We start from the raw sequence: 27,003 nt of genomic DNA, 5'->3' as shown, positions 1-27,003 counted from the left end.
AATCTGCCTGAGAAAGGCTCTATTTATATCGAAATGTATCTATATTTCCAAATATCTACCTCTGCGAGAATCCACGAGTTTCAGCTAGACTTGTATTTTAATATTTCAATAAGACTGTAATATCATGTATTAATTAAAACAATTTTCACAGCTCTGCCCTGTCCAGAACACCAGCTTCTAACACAGACAGCATGACGCCCACGGTTGGACGTTGGTCTTCTATGTCCGCAGCCGGCAACACAAACAGCCAGTGAGGATTACAGAGTGACATACTCCCAACAGCCCTGTCCACGACTCCACACTCCTACCCATCCTCCTCCAGCCAGAGTCCCCGTCTCTCCCACCCCCCCACCTCCACCAGCCTGCCTCAGTGTCCCAACAGGGGTCCCTGCTGCTCGGAGAGGGACACGCAAGGGGTCAGGGGTCAAGGGTCACAGGGTCAGGAGGGGTCAAGGGGTCGAGGGGACAGCATACGACGGAATCTCCATCTCACATTTCAGTATGTTGTTGGTGAGGAGGCCCCACAGCCGTGCGTTATAATGCGCAAATGGATGCTGACATGGAACCTGCCAAACCTGCTCTCGGGACTGTACGTGCACATGATCTTCCTGGTGGGCAGCGTGTGTGTGGCCTGCAGTGACCGCACGCCGGAGCAACTGGCCGCCATTATGAACTGCTCCAAGCACGAGCGCCACACCAGGAACTACGACTACATGGAGGGAGGGGACGTCCGCATCCGCCAGCTGTTCAGCCGCACGCAGTGGTTCCTTACCATCGACGACTACGGCAACATCAACGGGACACAAGATCCCACCAACTGCTACAGTAAGGGCTGGATATCTTTACCGTGGGGTTAGGGCTTAGATGTTAGCCTGTGTTTTTAATGAACATGTCACTTACAGCTGGGTCAAGAATTTCAGCTGTGGATGCGGAGTGCATGGCTTTTGTATTGTGTTCAAGGGGTTGCCAAGATTGTCTCAAAAGTCTTTCAGTGTTTATGTTCTACTAAGTATGGTTAAGAGAGAGAGAGAGAGAGAGAGAGAGAGAGAGAGAGAGAGAGAGAGAGAGAGAGAGAGAGAGAGAGAGAGAGAGAGAGACCATGTCATGTGTCTCAGTTAGGGCAGCCAAAGTGACAGAGGTAAAGTGAAGCAGGTGTGGGTCTGGCAGGGTCTATCATAACACCATGTAAACACAGGCTCTAATGAAGTAAACCAACAGGCTGGACCGCATTGAGAGCGGGGGGGGGGGTTAGGGTTATGAGGGGGATGATGATCTTCTGCTCAGAATCAGAATCAGAAGCGCTTTTATTACATCCCAATGTACAAGTACACAAGAGTAAAATTATTTGGCTTTGGTTCCTAAATATTAACATTGCAGCATCAAGATAAGATCAAGATCACAATAATAAGTAATATAGTTAGTAATAAGTCATAATAAATTAATAAAGTGATATTAGTACCAATCGTACTACAGTGGATTCAACAGTGCAAAATGCCTGCAAAATACAATACAATACAATACAATACAGGTTTTTCAAAGCCAATAATGTGTCTCAACACATTACCTGGCCTCCTGCCTCTGATGAACTTACAGTGGCCAGGCTGTCCTGTGTGAATGACAGGTATCCGGTTTAGATTGCAACATCTTCAGACTCTATTTATGATTCTCTCACATACTGTTAACCACAACAACAAAAAACACATAACCACAACAAAACTCAATTAAATATTTGTAAAGTTCAACATAATATCAGAACCCCACCTTATATCTTCTGTTAATAGTCATCTCTGTCAGATGGAAGTGGGGTTAACTTTATATAAGTGGGCTAGTAATCTAAGAGTCCCTGTGAAGACCCCCATGATTCGTGGTGGCTAGCTTTGAGCTAGCTATCATTTCCTCCTATCTGCGGTGTGTTTGTGGCTGGAATGCTGGCGTGACAGGGGATGCCTCTGTGTGGATGGAAAAGATGCTTGCGTAAGAACTGGCGAAGAAAAGCAGAAACATGGATTCCCCCAGATGTGGCTGACAATAGCACGCACATAGCACACGGAAAACATGCAGACAAGAGCCTTTTAAGAGACCAGCGCGGTGCATGAATACATCTAATAAATCTCTGATTCATATTTCTCTGGTTGTGCAGACTGTAGGGGCCTTGACAAGGCGACTGCACGCAGTCTGGGGGTTTCAGGAAAATATTTAAAAAGAGAGAAACCAAAAAGACGAACGGAGAGAAGCAGCATGACTTCTGGCTCACACAGTCCTTGCTCTCTGGGAACATACATACAGATTTCCATCTCAGACTTTACTAAAATTATGAATCGGTCAGTGGAAGTTTTGACATATCGCTGTATGAACTAAACTCGTATGCTGTTTCAGGCAAGAACCTGAGATTTTTGACAATTCTCAAATGACTCCTGAACGTTCATACAGTACTAAAATGAGTGTATCCATTGTATCCACTGTAGCTGTCACTCTCAAGCATGACTCAACAAAAATATCACATTCTAACTAACATAAAGGTTATATTCCAACATGCTGAAATACCACAGAACGATAGGTGGCCTGGTCAATCAAGCACCGGTCACACATGAGCCCACTCTAAAGTGTGTGTGTGTGGGGGGGGGGGGGGGGGGTGGGGGGTTATCAATAGCGCTAAATCATATGGACCTACAGTAGATCCAGTGCGAATCCCAAAGATTGCGTTGCTCATGTGTAAAAATCGTATCACATATGAGACTATGGCGGGACAAATTAGACTATGACGGGGCATCACAGTCTAGGTAATTAATGGGACACAGACACACAGACACTCACACACAAACACACATACAAACACACACACACACACACACACACACGCCTCAGTCTTTAGTTCAAGCCATTCCATCTCTCTCCCTGGATAACCTCTCCAGATCTGGCCTAATAAAACATCCACTGAGCGGGAATCATCTGCACACACACATGTGGTGGAAGGTTATAAATACGAGGATCGACAGGAAACTTCCACACATTCAATATCTGATGCAATATTTGAAGTAGCAATTTAAAATATCTTAAGCAGATAGAATAGGATGCAGGTGGTCTGTGTGAGTTATCTCTGTATACTAGGAATATAATGAATTACCATTTAGGATAACATAGCTGTCTCAATTGAGTTTTCACTTCATGCTGCACTAGAGCTGAAAAAGTTTGGTTTTCCACATGATTCCTGTTGGACTAGAAGCCTATCGGTATTCCTACGAGGTCCACTACACTTTATCCTTAACAATGAGCAAATCAAAGCAATGTGAATCTGTGACTGGATCCAGGGAGGATAGAATTAGGGGGTCACCCATAAATGAGTTTACTTAGCCAGGGGCTGGGCCTGAGAGAGAGGAGGCAAATCTGTTCAAGCTGGGGAAAGCCTGACAGGCTCCCCGTAGACTGCACAGCTAACATGCAACGGCCGTGCGTGTGTGTGTGTGTGTGTGTGTGTGTGTGTGTGTGTGTGTTTGTGTGTGTGTGTGTGTGTGTGTGTGTGGTGTGTGTGTGTGTGGTGTGTGTGTGTGTGTGTGAGCTCCAGTCTCACAGTGTCCACTAAACAGTTGCAGTTGTGGAGATGCAGAGAGCATTAATAAAGTGGCGTTACTGCGCTGCCCTGTCACAGCAGCTCTGTCTGCTACAGCCTTCAGACATCCATCATGGAGCACAGCACTCCCGCAGCACGCACCATCACATTACCAGAAACAACCTCATCAATAACCCTTCTCATTCATCTCCTGTTTCTCCCAGCTGCCTGGAGGTTGTCCACTAAAGGACTGAATCCTAACTTCAGAAACGTGTGTGCGGCTCAAACGGTCACGCAAATCTCCCACTGACATCCATGCATGAGTGATGATTTATGGTGAAACTTCCCATGGGGAGTTCTCGAAATAAGATAGAGTCCTAACAGAACGGTTTGCTCTCAGCTTTGGGGTTCAGGAAAACGGATCATATCGAGGAATCGGGAGTACTTTAGCCTTCATATTCAATTTAATATAATTCAATGATACGACCAGTGAAGACAAAATATGGCACAGACATTGCATGTGTCAACTATAGAACAAGAGAATGATTTACGAATAATTAGAACAGTAATTATGATGTCGTAGATGGTGCGTACTATATGCAGGATCACTGGTACAGCACATTGAGGCACAGTTTTTCATCAGAACTTCAGAGACACCGTATTTCATTAGAACTCCAGTCTCAGAAAATTGATTGTCATCAGTTGTTTGATCTGACAAATAGCTGAGGCTCAAAGGATTCCAACATGAATCTGGATGCCAGCTTTGATGAGGCTGCTGCCCTGTTTGTCTGGCCTGTCTGTCTGTCTGTATGTCTGCCTGCCTGCCTGCCTGCCAGTGTGTTTGTAGGCATCTGTTAGCACCCACCAGAGAGAAGCGGCCATGTAGGGAGAGACTTGGCACAGAGAGGAGCGGCAGGTTAGGCTCTGTGTAGACACACACACACACACACACACACACACACACACACACACACACATACACACATATACGCACACACACACACACACACACACACACACACACACACACACACATACACGCATATATATGCAGATACACACACACACACACACACACACACATACACACATATACGCACGCACGCACGCACACACACACACACACACACACACACACACACACACACATACACGCATATATATGCAGATACACACACACACACACACACACTCACACACACACACACACACACACACACACACACACACACACACCATTTGTGATATAGAAACAGAGATTTGCTCTTACCATTGCAATGCTAGAGTTCTGCTGGCTGCAGTCATTTGTAGGGTGGGGATTTCCCTAACCAGGTGATCAGGTCCAGGGAAACTAGTTGCTTGATTGAATATTATCCCCAAAAAGATACCCTTACTGTGGGTAGCCTACCTGCTTGTAATGGACATAAAATCTGTTTTAAAGTGCAGCTCCATGTTCATAAACTCAGACGCAGCTTTAATAGTGGGAGTCTAAGAAACAATAATGAGTCAGCGTCACCTGTGATCTCATTAGCTTCAGAGGAGGTGAAACAGCACTCTTTGATCAACAAAACATCACGTTGAGAGTTTAGTGGATCATCTGACCGATACAGATGTTTCCTTGGAATTGTAGCTGTTGTGTTTTATTAGCATATTAGCCTTTGGTTCGACTTAGCATTGTTTGTGTTAACAAATGTAATAGACCCCAGCTGATATTCTTCATGTTTAACGATTCAGTAAATTAGACAATGAATTGTTTGACCTTTTCCCCAAAAAAACATCGCTAGAGTGCATGTTTCTTTTACCTTGCAAAAATGTAATGGTACATTGTGCTATTAATTAAAAAGATAGGTCAAGTGGAGTGACTGTTGTCATCTCCTAGGCTGTGACCATAAATAAAGTTGGTTTATACAATCAACCCACGTAACACATGTTAAACTGTTCCAACTGTTTATGGGTTAATCTAATCCCAAGATGAATGGAAAATATGCTTTTAATTTTTAGGATACATCATAAAAGTCCCGCCAAGCCAAAATTGTTCTGGACTCTCCCAGCGAGTTGAGGAGCAGGTCTGAAGTGTAGCGTGCAAAGCTCATGCATTGTAGTCATGTAGTTTCCCCCCTCCCTCTCTGCCTCCTCCTCCCCTCCCCGGAGGACGCAGGCCTTAGTCTGCCTCCCATATGTGCCATGGCATGAGCTGTGGTTTGTGTAATGGCCACCCAGACCAGTTAACAAGGCTTGCGTAAAGCCAGAGGGACCGCAGACTGATTAACCACAGAGACCTCCATCCTGTGGCTAATGAAGATGAATGTTGAGCAGTGAGCAGTGAGGCGAGTGCTGAGGGCTGGGCCAGCTATGTTGTGATCGTCTATCTGTCATCCTGTGCTTCTGTAACCTCCCAGCCTCAGCCCTAACTGCCCCCCCTCTGTTGTTTGATTGACTCCTAGGTATCCTGGAGATCCGGACAGTGTCCGAGGGAGGTGTTCTTGCCATCAAAGGGGTGAAGAGCCAGTATTACATTTCCATGAACAAGACAGGACTGCTGCAAGGCAAGGTAACATCTCTCCCATAGACTTATCTAAGAATAATACAATTGGCCAAACCTATTTTGAAAGTAAAATAATTAAAGGGTTAGTTCACTTTTTAGTCAATTTATAGTCAAATTGTTCCTCTGGGCCAGGAGAAACGGTAATCCATAGTTCAGAGTTTAAATAGGCCCTACTGACTGTTCAAAACATTTGGGCGAATCACCTTAAAGTAGCTTCCAACCAAGTCAGAAAGTTTATTGAGGTGATTTGGCCATAAAATGTTACCTTTCAAGGTAAGGAACCATTTACAAGTTGTAAAATAGTGAACCATCCCTTTAAGGCAAAATATTACCCCCCCACCCCCACCATCTTGAATTGTGTGACATTGATTTGACATAGGCTACCAAGTGTGTTGGTAGATGTGGAGGACTCTATATGTCAAGGATACTAAATAGGTACAGTGTATACCACCTACCATGCACTATCACTAGCATTATTATTGCGCTGAAGGTGTGTTGCCCATTTACCGTCCTAATTCTTTCATCATTATCATTTATAGAAAATCTACAATGAGAACTGCAACTTCAAGGAGGTTTTCTTAGAAAACTACTTCAATGCATACTCATCTGCCAAGTGGACTAAACATGGCAAAGCAATGTTCATAGCCCTGTCTCAGAAAGGCAGGCCACTGCGGGGAAAGAAGACCAGGAGGGAGCACATAGCATCTCACTTCATCCCAATGAAATGCAAAGAGGAGGAGAGGAGGGTGGACTGATGAAGAGGAGGGTGGACTGATGAAGAGGAGGATGGACAGGCAAAAAGATAGTGGACTGGTGAAGAGGCCCACATTGGGACTAAGTGACATTAACAGTGGATCCAATGTGTGTGTCAGTATACAGTCGGTCCGTTTCAATCATCTTATATAAACTGCCGAACACAGAGCATATGTAAACTCATTATTAATGCCACTCTCCTCTAGGTTGTAAATATGTAATGGGCTGTTCCATTCATGTTTTATGACTTTTCTTGTAGAAAACAACGGTCCTCAGCTGTGTGAATGTAGGCTTAGATTGCAATTACATCAGTGCTTTTTTTTCATGACAATTCCTCTACAGTTACAATGGCAATAAACTAAATGTTTATCTCAACTGTTTGTGAGTAAATACAAAAAATAATCTATATACAGTATATCAACCATAAAATGGAATCAATGTTTTTGAAGCACGGTGCAGCATTTGTTATGAGATAAATGGCAATACTTAACAGAGTACGTAAATTAATAGGAAATAAAATATCTAACATCCAATGAAAGTCATCATATCTTCAAATGACCCGTAGGCCTACTGCCAAATTATTTCATTTACTTTGAATTATTAGTATCATTATTATCGTCAATTGTCTATGGGTTATAGTTGTAGTGAATATAGTAATAATGATAAAGTAACTTTCAATAAGTTTTCAATTTAACATTATACTTTCAGCTAAGGGAGCCTTGTACAGAGAAGGTCCAAAGCAGAAATTCACTGACAGTCAGTTGGCTTGACTGATGCAAGGCAAGCTGGACTTGTCTTTTCACCGGGCAGGTGCTCAAAGCACACTCTATGTATAGAAACAATACTAGATGATTACTATAACAAACACATTTGTGAAATATTATAAATCTACTAAAGTATGTCATTTTGGATCTTGGCTGATCCTGGTCCTATGCATTCTAGCTGCTCATTGACTTCCTACACAGTTCATTATCAAAGTGTGATTTAACAATGCAAGAATGTTAAGCTGCTGCTGGGGAGCTATCCAGATTAAAATACAGACTGAACACCATTTTAATGTGTATGTTTTGCATTGGTTTTTCCATTATAATTGATGATTATATCAAATGTAAACGTTATGCCCTGTCCCTTATGTTTGAAATTAGTATTTATTTGTTGTGAATTTTTTCTTTTCTTAATTTCCGTTGAGACATTCCATTTTTCGCCAGATATCATGACGGCCTTACAAAAGCATTTTAGCAGCACCACCGGATTCTTCTATTCTTTCTGAAAGAAACTTATCACATATATCCTACTCATCTCATTATCAACAGGATGTCTTGAGAACATCAGCAACTTGAGAAAGTCAGAGAACTCTCACTTTCAATCTGAACGATACGACTGCAATTTCTCCATACTGGCAAACATAAAGATTGTGTTCTTATCATCCATTGTTGTAAGTTATTATTCATGTTATTTATATAAAACCAAAAGATGAGTTCTGGTGGTTCGAGAGAGTGCCTCATTTCCTTTACGATGTGTTTTTGCTGTGCCATGGCCTTTCTTCTTCTGTAGTGCTGTTTCATAGTGGTGTCCTAGAGAGGGAAGCTGGGAAGCTTGTCCTCATTCTGCCACTAACTATGAGCCTCCCAGACCAGGAGGCTGAGCAGAGAGCTCTGCTGAACTTAGACAACAACAATCAATTTGCTGCCAACACTCTTTAAGAATAACAGAACACAACATATTTGAGGGATTCTCTGTGCTGCTGTCATACGGATAATAAACTAAACCTGAGACCCCAATTGTTTTTCATTATCCATACACCAACACAGAGGAAAGTTCTAGCCCTAGTATAGGTTATAATAGAATATCACAGTATAATATCATAATAGATTATATTGCATTGTATAATACCATCACCATATTTGTTGTATTATATTAGTTCTATATATTATATTACATTATCACAATGTCCCAGGGTCTCATTAATGTCCCTTAACGCCCCTTAATGTCTTTAAAGACCTTGAGTCAATATACTAGTACCACATAATACATTGTTGCAGAAGACCAGAGAGTAATCCTCAATTGAATAAAGGCTTGAGGAGCGTACTAGAGAGAGCCTATTAACTAGTCTATTTCCCAGTTTACATGACTAAACGACAAGATAATGAAATCTGCTGTCCTTCCCTTGAAAATCAGTTAAACACATTGAGATGAAAAATGGGAGAACTTTCATTAAGATAAGTAAATGGTAAATGGACTGCACTTATATAGTGCCTTATTCCAAAGCGCTTTACAATGTCCTCTCATTCACCCATTCTTACACACCACACCGGCTCTACCTCCTGCTCCTGAGCCACAGCCGCCCCTGTGTCGCTAAATAATCCAAGCGACATGAGGTATCAATTACATAATCTCATCTGATAGAGAAGCCAAGTCCTGGATAAATCTATTAATTTTGCAGGAATGGATACAAATATGTCAACATGGCCAAATGTTGTAATAATTCCCTCATACGTTTATATTATATTGAGTGAAAGCTGAGTGTTGTCAGAGTGAAGCCCAGTGCTGTAAATGAACTAGCAGCCTGCTACACACACACACACACGCATGCAAACACACACACACACACACACACACACACACACACACACACAGATGAGAGCTTTACGTTCTGTTTGGGTTCACATCTGGCTGGGAGAAGCCATGTCAGATAAAGACAGTCAAATTGAGAGAGCAAACCCCTGAATGCTTCTGACCCAAACAAAGTCTGAGCAAGGTGAAGGCTTCTGCCAAGTCACGCAAAGTTAGTCTTAGCAGATAATTTGTAACATGTTCAAAATGTAAACACATTTTTGACTCAAGGCTGTGTATTCCCAGCAGGCTAGGAGAGGCTGATGCCAACAGGAGTTAGCCTAGCTAGCCCTGCCTTCAACATAGAGACAGTCGTTCTTTCGCATTACTATACAAACATAATTAATCAACAGTTATAACAACATCTGAGCCGACATGCAATACAGACAAACATATTTGTCTCTTACAACTATTGTCACTCGTCTTATTTGTCCCACTTGTCTCTTATAACTATTGCCACTTTATTTATCTTGCCTTATCTGCCTTATTTGTTTATTTATTTTTATTTATAACTACTGCCACTTGATTTCTCTTGTCGCTGCAGTGTTGAGAAACTGAAGCCTAAGAATTTTACTCTCTTATACTTGTATAATGGCATGTAACAATAAACTTGAAAATTGAAACTTGAATACAGGCCTACATCTTATGACAACACCTATGATATTCTATTCTACTTTTAATAAAGGAGAATGGTTGTGAACTGCAAACCATATGGCTTTAGCACACATAATTGTTCAGTGATATGAAATGCAGGCAGCTTACATCAATGTGCCACTTCTCTCAAGTGAGGAAACTCTGCAAGTCAAGTGAGTCAACGATTTACGACGATCCACTCCAACAGTTTAAGTAGAGCAGTAGTAGGTTTGCATTTGTGGCAAAGCATGAACGCACGAGACCACATGTGTCTCTTAATACCAACAGCATGTGCAGAGGCTTGGGGAGACCGGGGGTAGATAGAGGGAGGCTGGAAGGGAGGGGGATGCCGGAGGGAGACACAGGAATAGAGGGGGACAGGGGGGACAGGGGGTGGGGGAGCATGGAGGCCCATGCAGCTGAACTTGATACATTTCAGGGCTGTGATCTTTTTACTAGCGTAGGCCTGGAGTTGCACAACCCGGGGAACACTGTGTTTTCAGCCTTAGCACGGAACCTCCAGAACACCCGCTTCTCCCAACAGAGATGGGAGACCCGCATCTCCACCAGCTCCACTACGATTTCACACTCTCTCTGATGGCAAATCAAAACCACACTGAGATATAATCGGTTACGTACGCACAAATCATGCAAACCCATGGTTGACATTTCTGGAGTGGACCCGTGGAGAACGGTCCTATCAGAGTCTGTTTGTTAGTGTGACCCGGGGTGACCGTCCCTTGAGAGAGAGGATGCGTGACACACTGCCTTCCACTACAGTTTAGCATAATTCACTCCATAATTTAATGTTTATTCATGGTTAGTTCGAGCGAGGAAAAACTAGTCACTGGCATTCAGAACCAGGAGGACAGGGTGTCCTAGGACAGACCAGGAGTGCAGGAGCCCCAGCCCTGGGGCAGAACATCTGGACTGAGCCCTGCTGGTCCACAGACTGGGTGGGCATGCTGGATCTAACAACACGCATAAACATACACACGCACGCCCACACACACACACAAACACGTATGTACGCGAGTACAGACACACACACACACACACACACACACACACACACACATACATACATGCACACACACACACGACTCACCACAGGCAGCCTCACTCTCCTCGTCCGTGTCTCCTGGTGGATTCACCCAGCCCAAGTCCCAGTTTCTCCAGGAGAACAGATTCGGCTTCACACCTGATTACACAAATTCAGTCAACTACACTGTACCTGAGACACTTGCCTTAGTGAAAGAAACAACTTACCGTATTTTCCGGACTATAAGTCGCGGTTTTTTTCATACTTTGGCTGGTCCTGCGACTTATAGTCAGGTGCGACTTATATATCAATAATTCATAATCTCTGACTGACATGAACTGACATACGGTAATCTCTGACTGACATGAACCAAGGAGTAACTTCCGCTAGCGCCTCATACACGATAGAATAGCCATTATACTTGACAATGTGGACATTAAACACGACAATGTGGACATTAAACATGATGTTATGGACCTTATACACAATGTTATGGACGTTATAAACGATATTAAAGTCATTTATTCCTTCCAGAGACTGTTCTATGTTGCTAAATTACCCCCGCGAGGCTATTTTGCTACTTCCGCTAGCGCCACATACGCGATAGAATAGCCATTATACTCGACAATGTGGACATTAAACACGACAATGTGGACATTAAACATGATATTATGGACCTTATACACGATATTATGAACGTTATACACGATATTAAAGTCATTTATTACCTTTCAGAGGCTGTTCAATGTTGCATTGTTTGTAGGCCGCCCTTCATCCTAACTACTTCCGTTTTTCACCAAGCTATCTTTGTCATGGCCTTATACACGATAAATAGTCGTTACACTCGACAATGTGGACATTAAGCACTATATTATGAACGTTATACACGCTATTATGAACGTTATACACGATATTAAAGTCATTTATTACCTTTCAGAGGCTGTTCCATCCTGTTTGCTTGCTCCCGCGACGCCATTTTGTAGCAACGCGCTAGCTAGCCCTGGCTTTACACTCGATAATTTAAGTATTTCTAACCTTTCAGAAGAAGTTTTAATGTGAATTATGTCCTTCCTGGGCTTACAAATCCTCTCATGTCTCTTCACAGTGCCAGACTAGAGTCAAGCTCAACAGGGTCTTCTTTCCCCGCTGATTCCGCCAAGCCCGTTCCCTTGAACCATGCGACTTATAGTCCAGTGCGACTTATATGTGGTTTTTTCCTCTTCGTGACCCATTTTTGGCCTGCTGCGACTTATACTCGGGTGCGACTTATAGTCCGGAAAATACGGTACGTTACCTGAGGCCCAGTGAGTGATCAGGTTGGCCAGGTCTCTCTTGAAGTTATCATCCAGTCTCTCCATAGATCCTGGGAAGGCCCCATAGAAGGCTGAGCAGACCGCCTGGGCCAAGCAGTCAGGATAGACCTGACACACAAACACACCAGCAACCTCAGCATGGAACCAGCTCTGGTCATTGCGGGTTCAAACGCTTCATTAGTTGTCTTTGTCTTTGTCTCTGCGTGTTAGGACTCAAGTTCTTTGCAAAAACTAAAGATGGAATTATGAGTGGAAAACTGACCAGTAACAAAAGATACATTTTAAACAGGCCACTCCACGGGCCTGGGCGGCTGTGGTTCAGGAGATAGAGCCGGCGTCTAATGATCGGTTCAGTGGTTCGATCCCCAGTTGGCCACGTGTCCTTGGGCAAGAAACTGAACCCCAAATTGCTCCCAAGGAGCGGGCTGGCACCTTGCATGGTAGCTTGCCGCCATTGATGTGTGAATGTGTGTGTGAATGGGTGAATGAGAGACCATTGTAAAGCGCTTTGGAATAAGGCGCTATATAAATGCAGTCCATTTACCATTTACTACACAGTTTCAAGTGACACTAAGGAAATAATCTTCACATGCTGAAATATACCTTGAATAACTTGTCCTTCAGATCCATCTCTGTCATCAGCAGTGAGACAAATGCCTCTGCAATGCGGTCAAACAGTTTGTTCTCCTCCTCTTCATTAGGCTTACAGAAAAGAAGGGGTAAATAAGTTTAGTTTGTAGCACCTGGCAGAAATATCCAGATAAGATGAATCACTAGTGATGGCTGTGCAGTACTGCTTAGAGAGAAAGCCTAGGAAAGGAAACAGGAAAGGAAACAGGAGAAAACTCTCCTGACAGAACAGGACTGCGTCCAAGAGGCCACAGAACCACCAGAAGGTGTCTTTGAGCGCAGCCAATCACCTTAAACTTATGAAGGAAGAACCACCAGAATGTGTCTTTGAGCACGGCCAGAGACAGGTCAGATGTGAAGAAGGGCCTCCATATCTTGAGGAAGCCTGGCTGTAGGGAGGACAGTCATGTACAAAAGAGTTAACACTGATTAACACTAACCTCTCCTCCCTCAAAAAGGATCAAATATCAACACATAAGCTAACTATCGCCCAACTACATTACAATTGCAATTTCATGACATACTTATTTAAATGCAACTTAAGACTGGCACAAAACATACATGTAGGTGGTAGACCCATCATGTGTGTTTGGAATGCAGGACCGCATTGCACCGAAAGTCCACATTCAATACACACATGTGCCTGACGTGCAAGTCTGCATGCGATCCTTAACTCTTCCATAAAAAAAGTGACAGCTCAGGTATCTTTGAAACCTGACATAACATAACAAGTCTGTTTCCCATCACGGTGACCACATCTGGCTTTTGGGAATGGTGTCTGGATATTAGTATTTTCAGTAATAAATAAACCGTGCTCGAGATTACTCTGAATTTTAACTTGTTCTGTTGGAGAGCCAACATTTGAGAAAGGTCATGTGTGAAACTTGGACTTTGTTAATACAACAGGACTTTAATAGACGTCTGTTTCTCAGATTAGGATGATTGGTTACAGAGCCTGCCAGAGTATTCCCCTGTGATGGGAGTGAGCCGAACACTGGCCACACCACGGCTGTTCTGCTGCTGACGAAAACCTTCACATTTAAAGACTCTAATGATAAGTTAGACATATGGTCTACTGAGAAGAATAGAATCCCAGGTAAGATAATATACCATAACAACTCTTGTTGAAGCTAGTATACAGCATGCATGAAATAGTCTAGCTTGTCATTATCTACCCTTTTTTATCTCAGGGATATGAAATATTCTAGTACCAAGGCATTGTCAGTAGGAGCTGGGTTGACATGGAGTAGGAATGCTGGTTGCCAGGTAAGACCACGAACATTTGCGTTGAGTTATAACATTGGGTTGCAGCCAAATCTGATTAAACTTTCCCACAAAGTCAACATTCATAGATCAGCCTAGATGTTAGATTACTGGCACGTACATTAAAGCTTTGGGCCTTTGAGACGTTGTCCAAATGCTGTAAGGCATCAGGATGCCCAGGGATGTCAGTGTCTTCTACTGCAGAAAAGCCTGGATAGTCATAGTCCTGAAAAACAACATCAGTCCCAACAATACGTAAATTAATCAATGTGTGTGCGTGTGTGTGTGCATGTGTGCGTGTGTGCATGCGTGCATGTGTGCGTGCATTCGTGCGTGCATGCATGTGTGTGTGCGTGCGTGCGTGTGTGTGTGGGTTGTGTGGGTGAGTGTTACCTTGATATCCAGGCTCCGTGACACTGTCTCACTCTGCAAATTATACAAAGATTTACAATTATCACAACTAAAGACTAGATCTATAATTCACATTAATTGAGAGAGAAATAAATCAATATGCCTACCTGTTCTTTCATTTTTCTATGTGCATTTTCCACATATGCATTATCTGAAACATGGAAATAGCCTGGATTAGCCATACATACATGTACATATAGCCATTATGTCAAAAGATCAAGAGCTATCTCTATTTCAGGTAGCCTATACTTACACTTATTTTCGTCGACCAATGTTGAATCTGTCTCTTTGGATTGTGCTTGAGACATTGTGGATTCATGTTGTTTTATTTTAGACCAAAGCTCTTCGATGCTTTTGGAAAATGAAATGGGAATGTCCACTGGGAAGGGCACCCTCTGTTTGAAATAGTCAAATATCTGTCTTGATGAGGTGTAACTAATAAACTGTGACGATACCTTTAGATCTTCCTCAAAGGTTGCAGGCCAGTCAGTCTGCAAGAAAGTTTGGAATATATTTAAAATAGATATAGTAGAATAGAGTAGTATGTTGTAGGATGTTTTGACTGATTTATATTGCGCCTGTTTCATCCCTGATGTTGATGACTTGTGATGAATACTGACAAATATTTTGTATAGGATCCTGTAATGTATTCTCTATTTTCATTGCAAATAGTTTGTTGTTGTTGTTGTTAGTTTTTTTTTATGTCTGCAACACTGTTAATTGTGTTGCTGCCTGTCTGGGCCAGGACACTCTTGAAAAATAGATTTTTAATCTCAGTGAGACTTTTCCTGGTTAAATAAAGGTTAAATAAAATAAAATAAGTATATATTTAGTTTTACTTTCTAATAATAATAATAATAATAATAATAATAATAACAATTGATTACATTTACAAATTATAAATGTAGGCTATTCGTTATATAATAATAACTCGCATAAAATGCAATAGAAAATAAAACCAGCAATCAAAGTCAAGGAGCAACGCTAGACCAATCGATAAAGATGCGTCTGCATCAAAAAGGCCTGCTACAACAGTCTGAACAGCTCTGACAGCTCCCAGATTGTTTTACCAAATGAGTCTTCCTACATGTCTTACCAGTCTTTCATGCCGAACAAATTTCTCAAACGTGTTAATGAGTTCATCATCGTCTTCTATTTCGTTAGCCATGTTTTGATAGTTTTGTGTCTGTCCCTCCGCAGTGTTTGTCCCTGCCTGCTACTTGTAGAATCTGTGTCTGTCCCTCCACAGTGTTTGTCCCTGCCTGCTCCCTGATTTGGATAATCTGTGCTGCTGGAAAAGATGTAGTCGGTTGCTAGGTAACAGTTGGCAATCAATCTGCTCTTCCGGTTATGTGTGTAAACACATCCGGCGCAGGAACAACCATGCTTGCTTGCTTGCAGCTGAGTTGGTGATCCAGTGATAGGATATTTAAAGCTGCTCTGGACGAGAGTCTGTTTCAACTGTATCAAGTCACGTTTTAGAAAGGTACTGTAATGTTTGCTTTATGAATACATGTGAGATGAGTCTTTAAATAACGTTAGCAAACTAGCTAACTCACTAGCACCTAATGATGTCTGCTAGCACCACCATGTTGCTTCTCATCTCAGACAGAAATGTTTCTAGCCACAGAATCAGAACTGCTTTTATTACATCAATGTACGGATACATAGAGTAAATTATTGGGTTCAGGATCACGCGACATTGCGCATTGCAACAGAATACAAAATCAATAATAAAATAAGCAAGATATAAAAACAAGTCCATTTCAACAATAGCAGCGATAGCGTCAATAGTAGCAATAGCCGCAGAATACAACTCAACAATAATAAAATAAAGTAGCAGAATGCATATCAACATTATTAATGTAATCAACATTCAACATTTAAGTAGTAGTCAGGTGGTGCAAAAAATGCTGTGCAGGTTGCAGTGAGGTGTAGACACTACCACAGTGCATCTCTACGTTGGCGACCTAACTAACTGTATGACATTCGGTGATGTTGTCCCCCTATGCAGATAGCTAGCTAACTAAAGTTATTATGTTTTTGTCTGTTTATTATTAGCAAGCTAGCTAGCCATCCACCTCAGGATGTCCAGCCTTGTCAGCATAGATGTATCCAAATCATCAAAACATGACAAGCATCTGGACCAAACCCAGTGTCTCGACTGCCCTGACAGTCCCAAAACAGCCTCGAGCGAGACATCTGCCAGACTTGAGTCTGCTGAGCGACCTCTTCAAGGTCTGAAGCTGGCATCACACGCGGTGCTGGAGAGAGCGCAGAAGAAAGGCAGGGTGAAGTGCTCTCAATGTGGGGGATCAAGGATGTTCTTCTGCTACACATGCTGCTCGTTAGAAGGTGTCAACCCGCAGGAAATCCCCTCGATCAAGGTCAGTGCAAGTTGTATTCTCTTGATTAGTCTTAAACACAACACATCAGCCATGGGGGGTATCAGGAATAGTTAAGTGAGTGCTCCACTGCTCCCCCTCACATGGGAAGAGCTATCCAAGAGCCTTTGGTGTAGTTAGACTAATGACACAGTGTGTTGTGTTCATATATAGACACTGAAATCCAAATTGCTCCCAATGAGCGGGCCGGCGCCTTGCCGCCGTTGGTGTGTGAATGTGTGTGTGAATGAGTGAATGAGAAGCCATTGTAAAGCGCTTTGGAACAAGGCGCGATATAAGTGCAATTTACCATACCAACTCCATTTGAGTTGCCTGCTATATGATCTGTCTGTAATGTTCCTCTATCTCTTGTGTGTTCAGCTCCCTCTGAAAATAGACATTATCAAGCACCCCCAGGAGACGGATGGCAAAAGCACTGCTATCCACGCCAAGCTGATCGCTCCGGATGACGTCACCATATACACTTACCCCTGCATACCTGAATACCTCGAAGGTGAAACGCACCAGGTTAGTTTGCTTTTCCTTGACTTGATATGATGAAATATCCTGCGTGCTGATCACAAATAAACATTTGATTCATTCATTTGATATTATCTAGTTCTGCCATCGATGAGTATCTGTGGATTTGGAATGGATATTACCATATTAACCTCTTTCACAGTGTATCATTGTGCTTTGCGCTTTCCTCAGGTGGTATTGGTGTTCCCTGGACCAGGATCAGTCACCATGGAGGAGATGACGCAGGGTTTACGCAACATGGCTGACAGCGGGCCAGCTGGCTGCTCCCCTGAGGAGCCCAGCCCAAAGAGGCTGAAAGGGGAAGAGGAGGGGGCCACACACGATGCAGCCAATGGTCCGAGGTTAGGGGCCTCACAGCAGGCAGAGTGCCCAGAGTTAGGGGCTGGCCCCCTCCTGAGGGTGGTCTTTATTGACAGCACGTGGAACCAGACCAACAGGATTGTCACAGATGAAAGACTCCAGGGTAACTGTGACAGATTGTGTTTACATAGCTAAATACTTCAAAGAACTCAGAGCCCTGTACTTTGCAACGGAGGTACTTACCCTCACTGTGCATAGGTTGTATTTTTTTGTGTACGTTGATTCATGATGTGATGTTCTCCCACTCTCTGCAGCCTTGCAACAGGTGGAACTGAAGACAAGGAAGACCTGTTTCTGGCGACACCAGAAGGGCTCCCCCGACACGTACCTGGCCACCATCGAGGCCATCTACTACTTCCTAAAGGACTACCACCAGCAGTGTCTGTACCGGGAGTACAGCGGAGAGTACGACAACCTGCTCTTCTTCTACTCCTATCTGCACTCACTCATCAACAAGGCCAAGACCTCGGCAGGGAAGCTCTGAGCAAGGAGAGAAGAAGAACAGTGCAGACCTATAACACGAGTGCCAAGTGCCAACAGACTGAGATCAAGAAACAATGTTAGCTCTTAGACTGACTAAGAGAGTAATACTGCAGATGCACAGGCCTATTCTGGACAGTGTATCAGAACTCTTTCTGAGGGATTATGACAGTGAGATCACCTTCCCTATTGATCCAAATCCATTGTGTAACACTGAGCTTATGTATTGAGACACCTGACCTGCTTTCATTGTTTTCTGTTCTGTATAAAATGGTCATATGTGAAGAGAATATATGTTTGCTTATAAGTCTTTTTGAGTCAACTGGAAAATCCTTGACAGAATATTTATTATTTAGGGCACCTGAGACACATTTGATCCACTGTAACAGAACAAAGATATTTATTTTGACTGTGTTGTACTTGGTGTGAGCTCCTCAAGGGCTACGTTCACACTGCAGGTCTTGATGCTCAATTCCGATTTTTTTGACTTTTAAAATGACTTTTAAAATGTGACCTATATTTGACCTAGGCCTACATTGACTCCTGTGTGAACATTCCACAGCCCTGAATAGACCTGCATGTGCAGAAGGACAGTGTGCACTGTTTACAATAATAATAATACATTGGACTTGTATAGTGTTTTTCTAGACACTCAAAGACGCTTTACAAACTGAAAAGATCGAGTAGTAAAATAAAAAGAAACAAAAAAATAAATAAAAGAAAGTATAGGGGTCTAATTAATTTGTAGATTACTAAATCTAAATCTAAGTGTCTTTGTAGGATACAGGTCTACTCTCTATACTGTCTGCAAGTATATCTAGATTTATGATATATAATATATAGGATAACATGATAACGTTACAACCGGATTCATTTTCAAGTTTTTGTGCAGCAAGATATGAGCAAGAGCGTTTAGAGTGCAGGGTTGCCAGATGGGGCGGGTTACCGCCGAATGGGCTACTGGATTTATCGGTTATAGACTGGTTAGGCTGTAAATCAATCCCATCTGGCAACCCTGCTAGAGTGACGTAAAAGTCGCATTAAACGCAACTTGACAATTTTGCGCGTTGCTAAATATCAGATATGTATCCCATGTAATACCACCTCTGAACGGGACCCAGGTCGGATTTAAAAAAGTCAGATTTCATGTGACTTGCGCTGTTCCCACGGTCATGCATAAATCAGACCTGAGTCGTGTGTCGGCAAAAAAATTGATTTGGGTCACATTTCACTGCAGTGTGAACATAGCCTAGATGTCACTGTGTCACAGTTCTGTTCCTACAGTGTTACATGGTTTTCCAATTCTACATATGAATTCATAACCAAGTGAATGCACTAAGAATGAGTTCTGACTAATCACATTTAAACATATTTTATTTACAATAAAATTACATTTAAAGCGATATTGGACACCGTTAACACATCTCATTATCGTCACCGTCACATAAACTGAGGGCACAAGAAATCTTCATCAAGCCATAAAGTGAAAAAAGTGTATCCTACAATGAACAACCTTGATCTACATCTGAATTAAAGAGGACTAAATACATGTTGAGGGAAAGCCAATGGGGAGTGGATTTGTATCTAATAGTAGGCCTCTCTGATCTTGGCCTGTAGGTTGTCACATGTCTTCTTGGCATCTCCCAGCAGCATGGATGTGTTGGGTTTATAGAAGATGGGGTTGTCCACAGCAGCATAACCCACACCTAGAGTCCTCTTCATCACAATCACCTGAGGAGAAGGCACATGGTACAGGGTCATGGTAATCATTACAAACAAAGCATGGAGGCAATGTAATACTAGATATCAAGTTGTCATATGGCTTAGAGAGATGTGAGAACACGTGTGTGATGTAAAGCACACATTGTCTGAGATGGAGGTGATGTTTTATTTGTCACAGGTGTGTGACCTTCAGACTAGAAAGCCCACCTGCTTAGACTTCCAGACCTCCAGGACAGGCATGCCAGCGATGATGGAGTTAGGGTCCTCCTGAGCTGCAGAGTTCACTGTGTCGTTGGCACCGATCACCAGTGTCAAGTCCGTGTCTGCATGTCAAACGTACAAATTCCAAGTTTTATAAATAGGGAAAAACCAGCCCAGTCAGAAAGCAATCCAGCATTATTGCGTTTCCCTGCTCCGCACTTATCACCCTCTGTCAAACAGAACCATGTGTTTCCAAGTGAATGGCTGGTCGTTATGAAAACAGCCTGTTGCCATGGTACTGATTGCCAATGGCCAATGGCCCGAGATTACTTTTTATGACTGTTCTATAGATGATTCACTTACTTAGACAAATGTAGTTGTTATAAGTCACTTTAGATAAAGGCGTCTGCTAAATGCCAAAAACGTAAAAATGTAAATGATACATGGCATGTCTAAACACCATTAGGTAATACACATTAACTCGCTCAACACTAAGATGAAAGGAGGTGTATTTATTACATGACACACACTATTTATTAGTTGTGAGTAGCACCACCACCACCCTCTCTGGACTGATCACCATATATGGACCAGCAGAGAGGTACTACGTAAACTGATACCTGGATCTTAACTTAAAGGGCTTTAATAAAAATCAATTAATTAATGTGAATCTGTCTGCACTTATATACCTTTGAAGTCATCATTGATCTCGTCCATCTCCAGGACCACATCATAGGGAACGCCAGCCTCAGCCAGGAGTACGTTCAACTGGCCTGGCATACGGCCTGCCACGGGGTGGATACCGAACCTGCCAACACACACACACACACAATCTGATCAACAAACAGATTTTGGAGCATTGCACCTATATGCCTTTTTTCTTTCTTCATTGACCATCCTGCACCTCATCATCCAGATGTGTGCATGATGGCAAAGAGGGTGAAGACGATCGACCAGCCCTCCTCATCAGTCCAGAACATACCATTTATCTTAATGGTGTAGACTAAACGTGTATTTAACCTTTAAAGATAAGTGAACCTCTTCAGGCCGACAGGCCTAAAACCCTCTAGTCGTCTCTGTCTATAAATACTGTCTAGGAAAGCTCTTGAGAGTGCTTTACAGCTTTGCACTTTATTTAGATAATAAAGATGTTTCCCACTTTAAGATATCAGGCCCAGATGTGTTTTGTCTTTGTCTTAACAAAACTAGACAGAACCTGCCAGTATTCAGGACCAGGAAACAGAGACAATGTTAAAAAAAAAAAATTAAAAAATGGAAAGAAGGGAATTTGTCCAGATCTGTTATTTTCAAAAGCTAACAAGAAGATGTCGTTATCTCATTCTGTTACGTGGGGACTCTTGGTGCTCAACTCAAATAAACAGCAGACAGTGGTGGTTAATGATGATCGACGGCAGAGGCATCGTTACGATCTTCAAACATCCGGGGATTAGCCCAGCCCACGTTTCATAGACGGGGGGACGGGGGTTGGTAGCAGAGTTTTTGATTGACGGGCGGTAGCTTGTGCTAAATCCACGGCGATGTGCTAAATCGATGGTGATGCGGTAGATGCCGACTTTTTTTTGTTTTCATCAAATGATTTTTGGTTTTCCCCCATGATCCGGAGATCCGGGGCTATTCAGAAAACATTCAGAGCTCGAGCCCTGGATGCCCAGGCCTAACGACATCACTGATTGAGAGTATAGAGGTTGGGCGTGGGTGTTTAACAGGTAAAACAGGCTGTTGATGATGATGATGATGATGGTGGTGGTGGTGTAGGTGGACAGTAGATGATGGTGTGGGTGTAGCAGGTGGAGTCGACCCACCTGACACTCTTGCCCTGTTCTTTCAGCATCTTCACCAAGTCTGCGATGGGATACTGGGCCTTCGCTGCACACAGACCCCAGCCTGTCAACACACACACACAATGTTACACACTCACCCCAACTGTCACAAACACACAGAGCGCACATGACTGATACACTTCTACACTTAACACAAGGCAGGCTCCCCTGTCTCAGTGTGTGTGCCTGTGTGCAGACATTGTATGCAAGAAACCCCCTTTCTTTTTTCCTGTGTCTGTGTAACCCCTGTGTGACCCAGTGGTCAGGTAGCTGTAGAGGTGAAAGGTCGGCGGTGCCTGCTGTAAGGGCAATGGATTAAACCCTTAATCAAGTCCCTGTGGAGCGTTTCAGCCCCCTGCCCTTGACCCCTGATCCCCCCAGGCAACTGTGGCCTTCTGTTTCACCACTACCAGTCTCTTCTGCTTTACTATAGTAACGCCTGACTCAGTCTAGGGTTGTCTGCTTTTATGTCTCTCTGTCCTCACGGCTATAATCAAACCAGTGTGTTTGACCTGACTGCTGTTTCTTTTCTGATGTTCAAAACAAAAGCAAAGAAAACAAAGACAAGCCTCGTTGCTTTGAATTAAGTCCTTCAGTGCTGCTGAGTCACTGTTACTTGGACTCCTCACATTTCAGGGAAATAGAGATTAATTAATCAGCCAGTCAATCATCTCGATACTGCAACCTCCTCTTCTCTCCTGCACACTCTTACTCTCTCTCTCCCCTCTGTGTGCGTGTCTCTCTCTCTCTTTACCTCCCTCCCTCTCCCATTTTCTCTCGCTCTCTTCACATCAACTCTGCTGCTTTACTGATAAACAACATCTAAAGCTGACACCCTATTTGGCAGTTGGCAGTGTGTTGGTCCACAGTTGGCAGGACATCCATGTCTTAGTCTGACTGGGGCAGTGCTTGTGTGTGTGTGTGTGTGTGTGTGTGTGTGTGTGTGTGTGTGTGTGTGTGTGTGTGTGTGTGTGTGTGTGTGTCTGTGGTGCCGAGGACTGGCTCAATAAAGCAGGGTTAAAAACGTATCAAACAGCGCCCTCTCATGCTTACTACCTGTCCGACCCCACCACTGTATGAAGTGTCATCTCAAAATGATGTTACACCTTAGGGTTTAATCAACATGTCCATGTATACTTTATATGTGTCTTATTATATATGTTTGTTTATATAATATATATATATATATGTGTGTGTGTGTGTGTGTATACATACATATATATACACACACACCTATCTATCCAGTATGTATATATACACATACAGTATGTATGTATATACACATATACAGTATATACACACACACACTATTGTTTACCAATATATACTTACGGTTCTTTACTCCACCCAAATTAAACAACGCTACCTCATTGCCATGTTTGTTTCGGCAAGACAACAGCTGCATTTAGACTGTTTATAATGTCTGCTCTGATCAGATGAGAGTCTGTTCAGTCTTATTGGCTCAAGCTCTCAGAGAGCATCTGGGGTACAGAATAGACTACTCACTGCAGCCCAGCGGTAAGTGAGTCTGACAGCACAGGTGTGCATCATCAGAGTTTCTCTGATCTGAACCCAAACCTCCCTCTCCTGTTCCTCCTATGGCTAAGGGCCTGCATGTCTGTGGTCTGTGTTCTAGGGGTGGAAAACTCTGGTTCTAGAGAGAGAGAGAGTGTGTGTGTGTGTGTGTGTGTGTGTGTGTGTGTGTGTGTGTGTGACCCTCTTGTACCTGGTGTAATGATGATGCTGTTGGCCTCTTTGATCAGCTCAATGGACTGGTCCACGTTGACCTCTGTGTGGGTGCCCACAATCTCCATAGGCTTCCCCCCCGCCGTGGAGGTGGTACCATACCCACCCAGGATCACATTGGGCAGGGAGCGGTTCATCGCCTGGGTACGCGGGGGAAGGGGGCAGAGATGGTTATTGTACGATAGAGTGGTGGTGATGGTGGTGGTAGTGGGCTGTGCGTGTGTGTGTATGTATATATATATATACACACTTACCACACACATGATGTAGGAGAGGATGGCACCAGAGGAGCCAATCAGAGCTCCTACAATGGTCATGAGGTTGTTGTCCAATAGGAATCCCTCTGCACACAGCGCCCAGCCGGAGTAGCTGTTTAACACTGTGATGACCACTGGCATGTCAGCGCCCCCGATGGCCGCAGTTAACGTCACACCCTGCACACACACAACGTCTGTCATAACAACGCCACAGGAATGCTAGTCAAAACAAAGCCAAATCCTTGTGTTTGTCATGGAATCGTGTGTTTGTTTACCATGACAGTGGAGAGTCCGGACACGCCGACCAGACAGCCCATGCCCGTGGTGTAACTGGAGCTGAGCATGAAGGGAATCATGCCGCCCACCGACGCCGCCATAAGACCCGCATTAATCATGTGGCGTCCCGGCAAATGCAGGGGGGCGGAGTTCAGAACGCCTGGGACAGGGAAATAAACAACAACATAGTCAACACACCAGATCAAAGCCTCTTTAAGAGGTATACATACACAATGTTTGACCAAACCAAGAGCACCAAACAAGGAATTCGGAATGTGAAACTCTAAACATTGAGTGAATAGAATGGAATGCAACAAACCAATCAGAACTGAGAAAGGAGGATGAGTATTACGGAAAAATTAGGGATAAAACAGAAGAGAGGAACAAATTAAGAAGGCGAAGAGAAAATAATGTGTGGGAAATCCAGATAGAGTGGATTAAGAACTGATCAGACCAGAACATTGTCATGATTATGCCAAATGCCAAAATAAACAGGGATCTGACAAGACATGCAAAGCCTGCGCCACAAATGAGAGAGAGGAAAGTAAGTGTGTGCGTGTGTGTGTGTGTGTGTCGATTGCAAGGAGGGGGGTAATCAGGTTGTATAACAGACAGCAAATCTGGCAGGAACTTGTGTGTGCCATACAGCCTTTGTCTGATTATCACTGATCAGAGGAGAGGAGGGGATAGGACACCAGAGGAGAGGAGGGGATAGGACACCAGAGGAGAGGAGGGGATGGGACACCAGAGGAGAGGAGGGGATGGGACACCAGAGGAGAGGAGGGGATGGGACACCAGAGGAGAGGAGGGGATGGGACACCAGAGGAGAGGAGGGGATGGGACACCAGAGGAGAGGAGGGGATGGGACACCAGAGGAGAGGAGGGGATGGGACACCAGAGGAGAGGAGGGGATGGGACACCAGAGGAGAGGAGGGGATGGGACACCAGAGGAGAGGAGGGGATGGGACACCAGAGGAGAGGAGGGGATGGGACACCAGAGGAGAGGAGGGGATGGGACACCAGAGGAGAGGAGGGGATGGGACACCAGAGGAGAGGAGGGGATGGGACACCAGAGGAGAGGAGGGGATGGGACACCAGAGGAGAGGAGGGGATGGGACACCAGAGGAGAGGAGGGGATGGGACACCAGAGGAGAGGAGGGGATGGGACACCAGAGGAGAGGAGGGGATGGGACACCAGAGGAGAGGAGGGGATGGGACACCAGAGGAGAGGAGGGGATGGGACACCAGAGGAGAGGAGGGGATGGGACACCAGAGGAGAGGAGAGGATAGGACACCAGAGGAGAGGAGGGGATGGGACACCAGAGGAGAGGAGGGGATGGGACGGGACACCAGAGGAGAGGAGGGGATGGGACACCAGAGGAGAGGAGGGGATGGGACACCAGAGGAGAGGAGGGGATGGGACACCAGAGGAGAGGAGGGGATGGGACACCAGAGGAGAGGAGGGGATGGGACACCAGAGGAGAGGAGGGGATGGGACACCAGAGGAGAGGAGGGGATGGGACACCAGAGGAGAGGAGGCGATGGGACACCAGAGGAGAGGAGGGGATGGGACACCAGAGGAGAGGAGGGGATGGGACACCAGAGGAGAGGAGGGGATGGGACACCAGAGGAGAGGAGGCGATGGGACACCAGAGGAGAGGAGGGGATGGGACACCAGCGGAGAGGCGAAGACAGGAGAGGAGGCTCCTAATCAGCAACCTAAGAGATTGATTATGTGGATTATGCTGAAAAGCTAATTGTGGATTTACATGCATGCATGCAACACTATCCTTTATTTTCAATGCAGCCACTGTACCTTGCAGCTTGCCGTAGGCTACCAGAGAGCCACTGAAGGTTACCCCTCCGATGTAGGTGCCCAGGTATGCCACAGTCTTGACCATGCCGGCTGACGGGTGCGTGTCCAGGTGTGGGAATTCAATCATGTACTCTGCCACGCAGGTCAGCACGGCCGCCAGCCCTACCAGGCTGTGGAAAGCTGCCACCAGCTGAGGCAGGTCTGAGATCTCTATACGCTTAGCAATGGTCAGACCTGGACACACACACACACACACACACACACAAAACAGATAACATACACACGTGAGAAATCACATAACAGCACCCAGTTTGGGTGCTTAACATTGAGTTAGGCTAACGCTAACCCATCCATTTCCCCTAGCTATTGTCATCCACCATGCCCAAGTGCAGCATGAATACTGAATACATTATACATCTGGTCACACCAGCATTAAATTACCTATGTATTCATATTGGGCATTTACTTCTAAAGCAACCAAATAGTCCGGAGGCAAGCTCCCAAGTGTATTGTCAGATAAAGAGATATAGATAATAAGAACCAGTTTTTCTCTGAAGGATAGAATTACTAATCTCAGACTCAGTAAACAGATGTTTGCCAGCTGCTACAGGCTTAATAACATTGTTCATC

At 44.1% G+C, this 27,003-nt stretch overlaps 4 protein-coding genes across 5 annotated transcripts in view; 2 read left to right on the top strand and 2 right to left on the bottom strand.

Moving 5' to 3' along the window:
* The window catches only part of LOC308165524 (protein FAM227B-like), a gene marked incomplete at both ends in the record, with an annotated part of 29,643 nt that extends 13,725 nt beyond the window's left edge, over positions 1 to 15,918 (bottom strand). The window contains 9 exons of the mRNA XM_080539675.1: positions 11,200 to 11,292; positions 12,428 to 12,554; positions 13,050 to 13,148; positions 13,367 to 13,465; positions 14,461 to 14,565; positions 14,733 to 14,765; positions 14,858 to 14,901; positions 15,004 to 15,241; positions 15,847 to 15,918. Of these exons, the coding sequence (XP_080395801.1) occupies positions 11,200 to 11,292; positions 12,428 to 12,554; positions 13,050 to 13,148; positions 13,367 to 13,465; positions 14,461 to 14,565; positions 14,733 to 14,765; positions 14,858 to 14,901; positions 15,004 to 15,241; positions 15,847 to 15,918 (910 nt within the window). The remainder of the gene's footprint in view (positions 1 to 11,199; positions 11,293 to 12,427; positions 12,555 to 13,049; positions 13,149 to 13,366; positions 13,466 to 14,460; positions 14,566 to 14,732; positions 14,766 to 14,857; positions 14,902 to 15,003; positions 15,242 to 15,846) is intronic.
* On the top strand, positions 540 to 6,847 carry fgf7 (fibroblast growth factor 7; the record flags this gene model as incomplete). The annotated part of the gene is made up of 3 exons (XM_080538767.1): positions 540 to 825; positions 5,992 to 6,098; positions 6,632 to 6,847. The coding sequence occupies 3 exons, from the start codon at positions 540 to 542 to the stop codon at positions 6,845 to 6,847; spliced, it is 609 nt and encodes a 202-aa protein (XP_080394893.1).
* A 206-nt stretch (positions 15,919 to 16,124) lies between the features above and the next one.
* dtwd1 (DTW domain containing 1) lies at positions 16,125 to 18,635 on the top strand. 2 transcript variants are annotated; one of them, XM_080538941.1, is made up of 5 exons: positions 16,125 to 16,236; positions 16,812 to 17,137; positions 17,516 to 17,662; positions 17,846 to 18,137; positions 18,289 to 18,635. In XM_080538941.1, the coding sequence occupies exons 2-5, from the start codon at positions 16,838 to 16,840 to the stop codon at positions 18,516 to 18,518; spliced, it is 969 nt and encodes a 322-aa protein (XP_080395067.1). In that variant the 5' UTR covers positions 16,125 to 16,236; positions 16,812 to 16,837; the 3' UTR covers positions 18,519 to 18,635. The 2 variants fall into 2 exon arrangements, with proteins under 2 accessions (XP_080395067.1, XP_080395068.1); XM_080538942.1 differs by lacking the exon at positions 16,125 to 16,236 and having other exon boundaries at positions 16,729 to 17,137.
* A 1,463-nt stretch (positions 18,636 to 20,098) lies between these two features.
* Positions 20,099 to 27,003, bottom strand: part of nnt2 (nicotinamide nucleotide transhydrogenase 2) — a gene marked incomplete at both ends in the record, with an annotated part of 16,429 nt that continues 9,524 nt past the window's right edge. The window contains 8 exons of the mRNA XM_080539424.1: positions 20,099 to 20,245; positions 20,444 to 20,559; positions 21,127 to 21,245; positions 22,261 to 22,342; positions 24,005 to 24,164; positions 24,279 to 24,458; positions 24,557 to 24,717; positions 26,374 to 26,607. Of these exons, the coding sequence (XP_080395550.1) occupies positions 20,099 to 20,245; positions 20,444 to 20,559; positions 21,127 to 21,245; positions 22,261 to 22,342; positions 24,005 to 24,164; positions 24,279 to 24,458; positions 24,557 to 24,717; positions 26,374 to 26,607 (1,199 nt within the window). The remainder of the gene's footprint in view (positions 20,246 to 20,443; positions 20,560 to 21,126; positions 21,246 to 22,260; positions 22,343 to 24,004; positions 24,165 to 24,278; positions 24,459 to 24,556; positions 24,718 to 26,373; positions 26,608 to 27,003) is intronic.

Source organism: Nansenia antarctica (assembly GCF_963989245.1).
Source record: "Nansenia antarctica genome assembly, chromosome: 9".
NCBI classification, from domain to species: domain Eukaryota; kingdom Metazoa; phylum Chordata; class Actinopteri; order Argentiniformes; family Microstomatidae; genus Nansenia; species Nansenia antarctica.
Note: the sequence above shows the minus strand (reverse complement) of the source record. Positions and strands in the feature narration are given on the sequence as shown.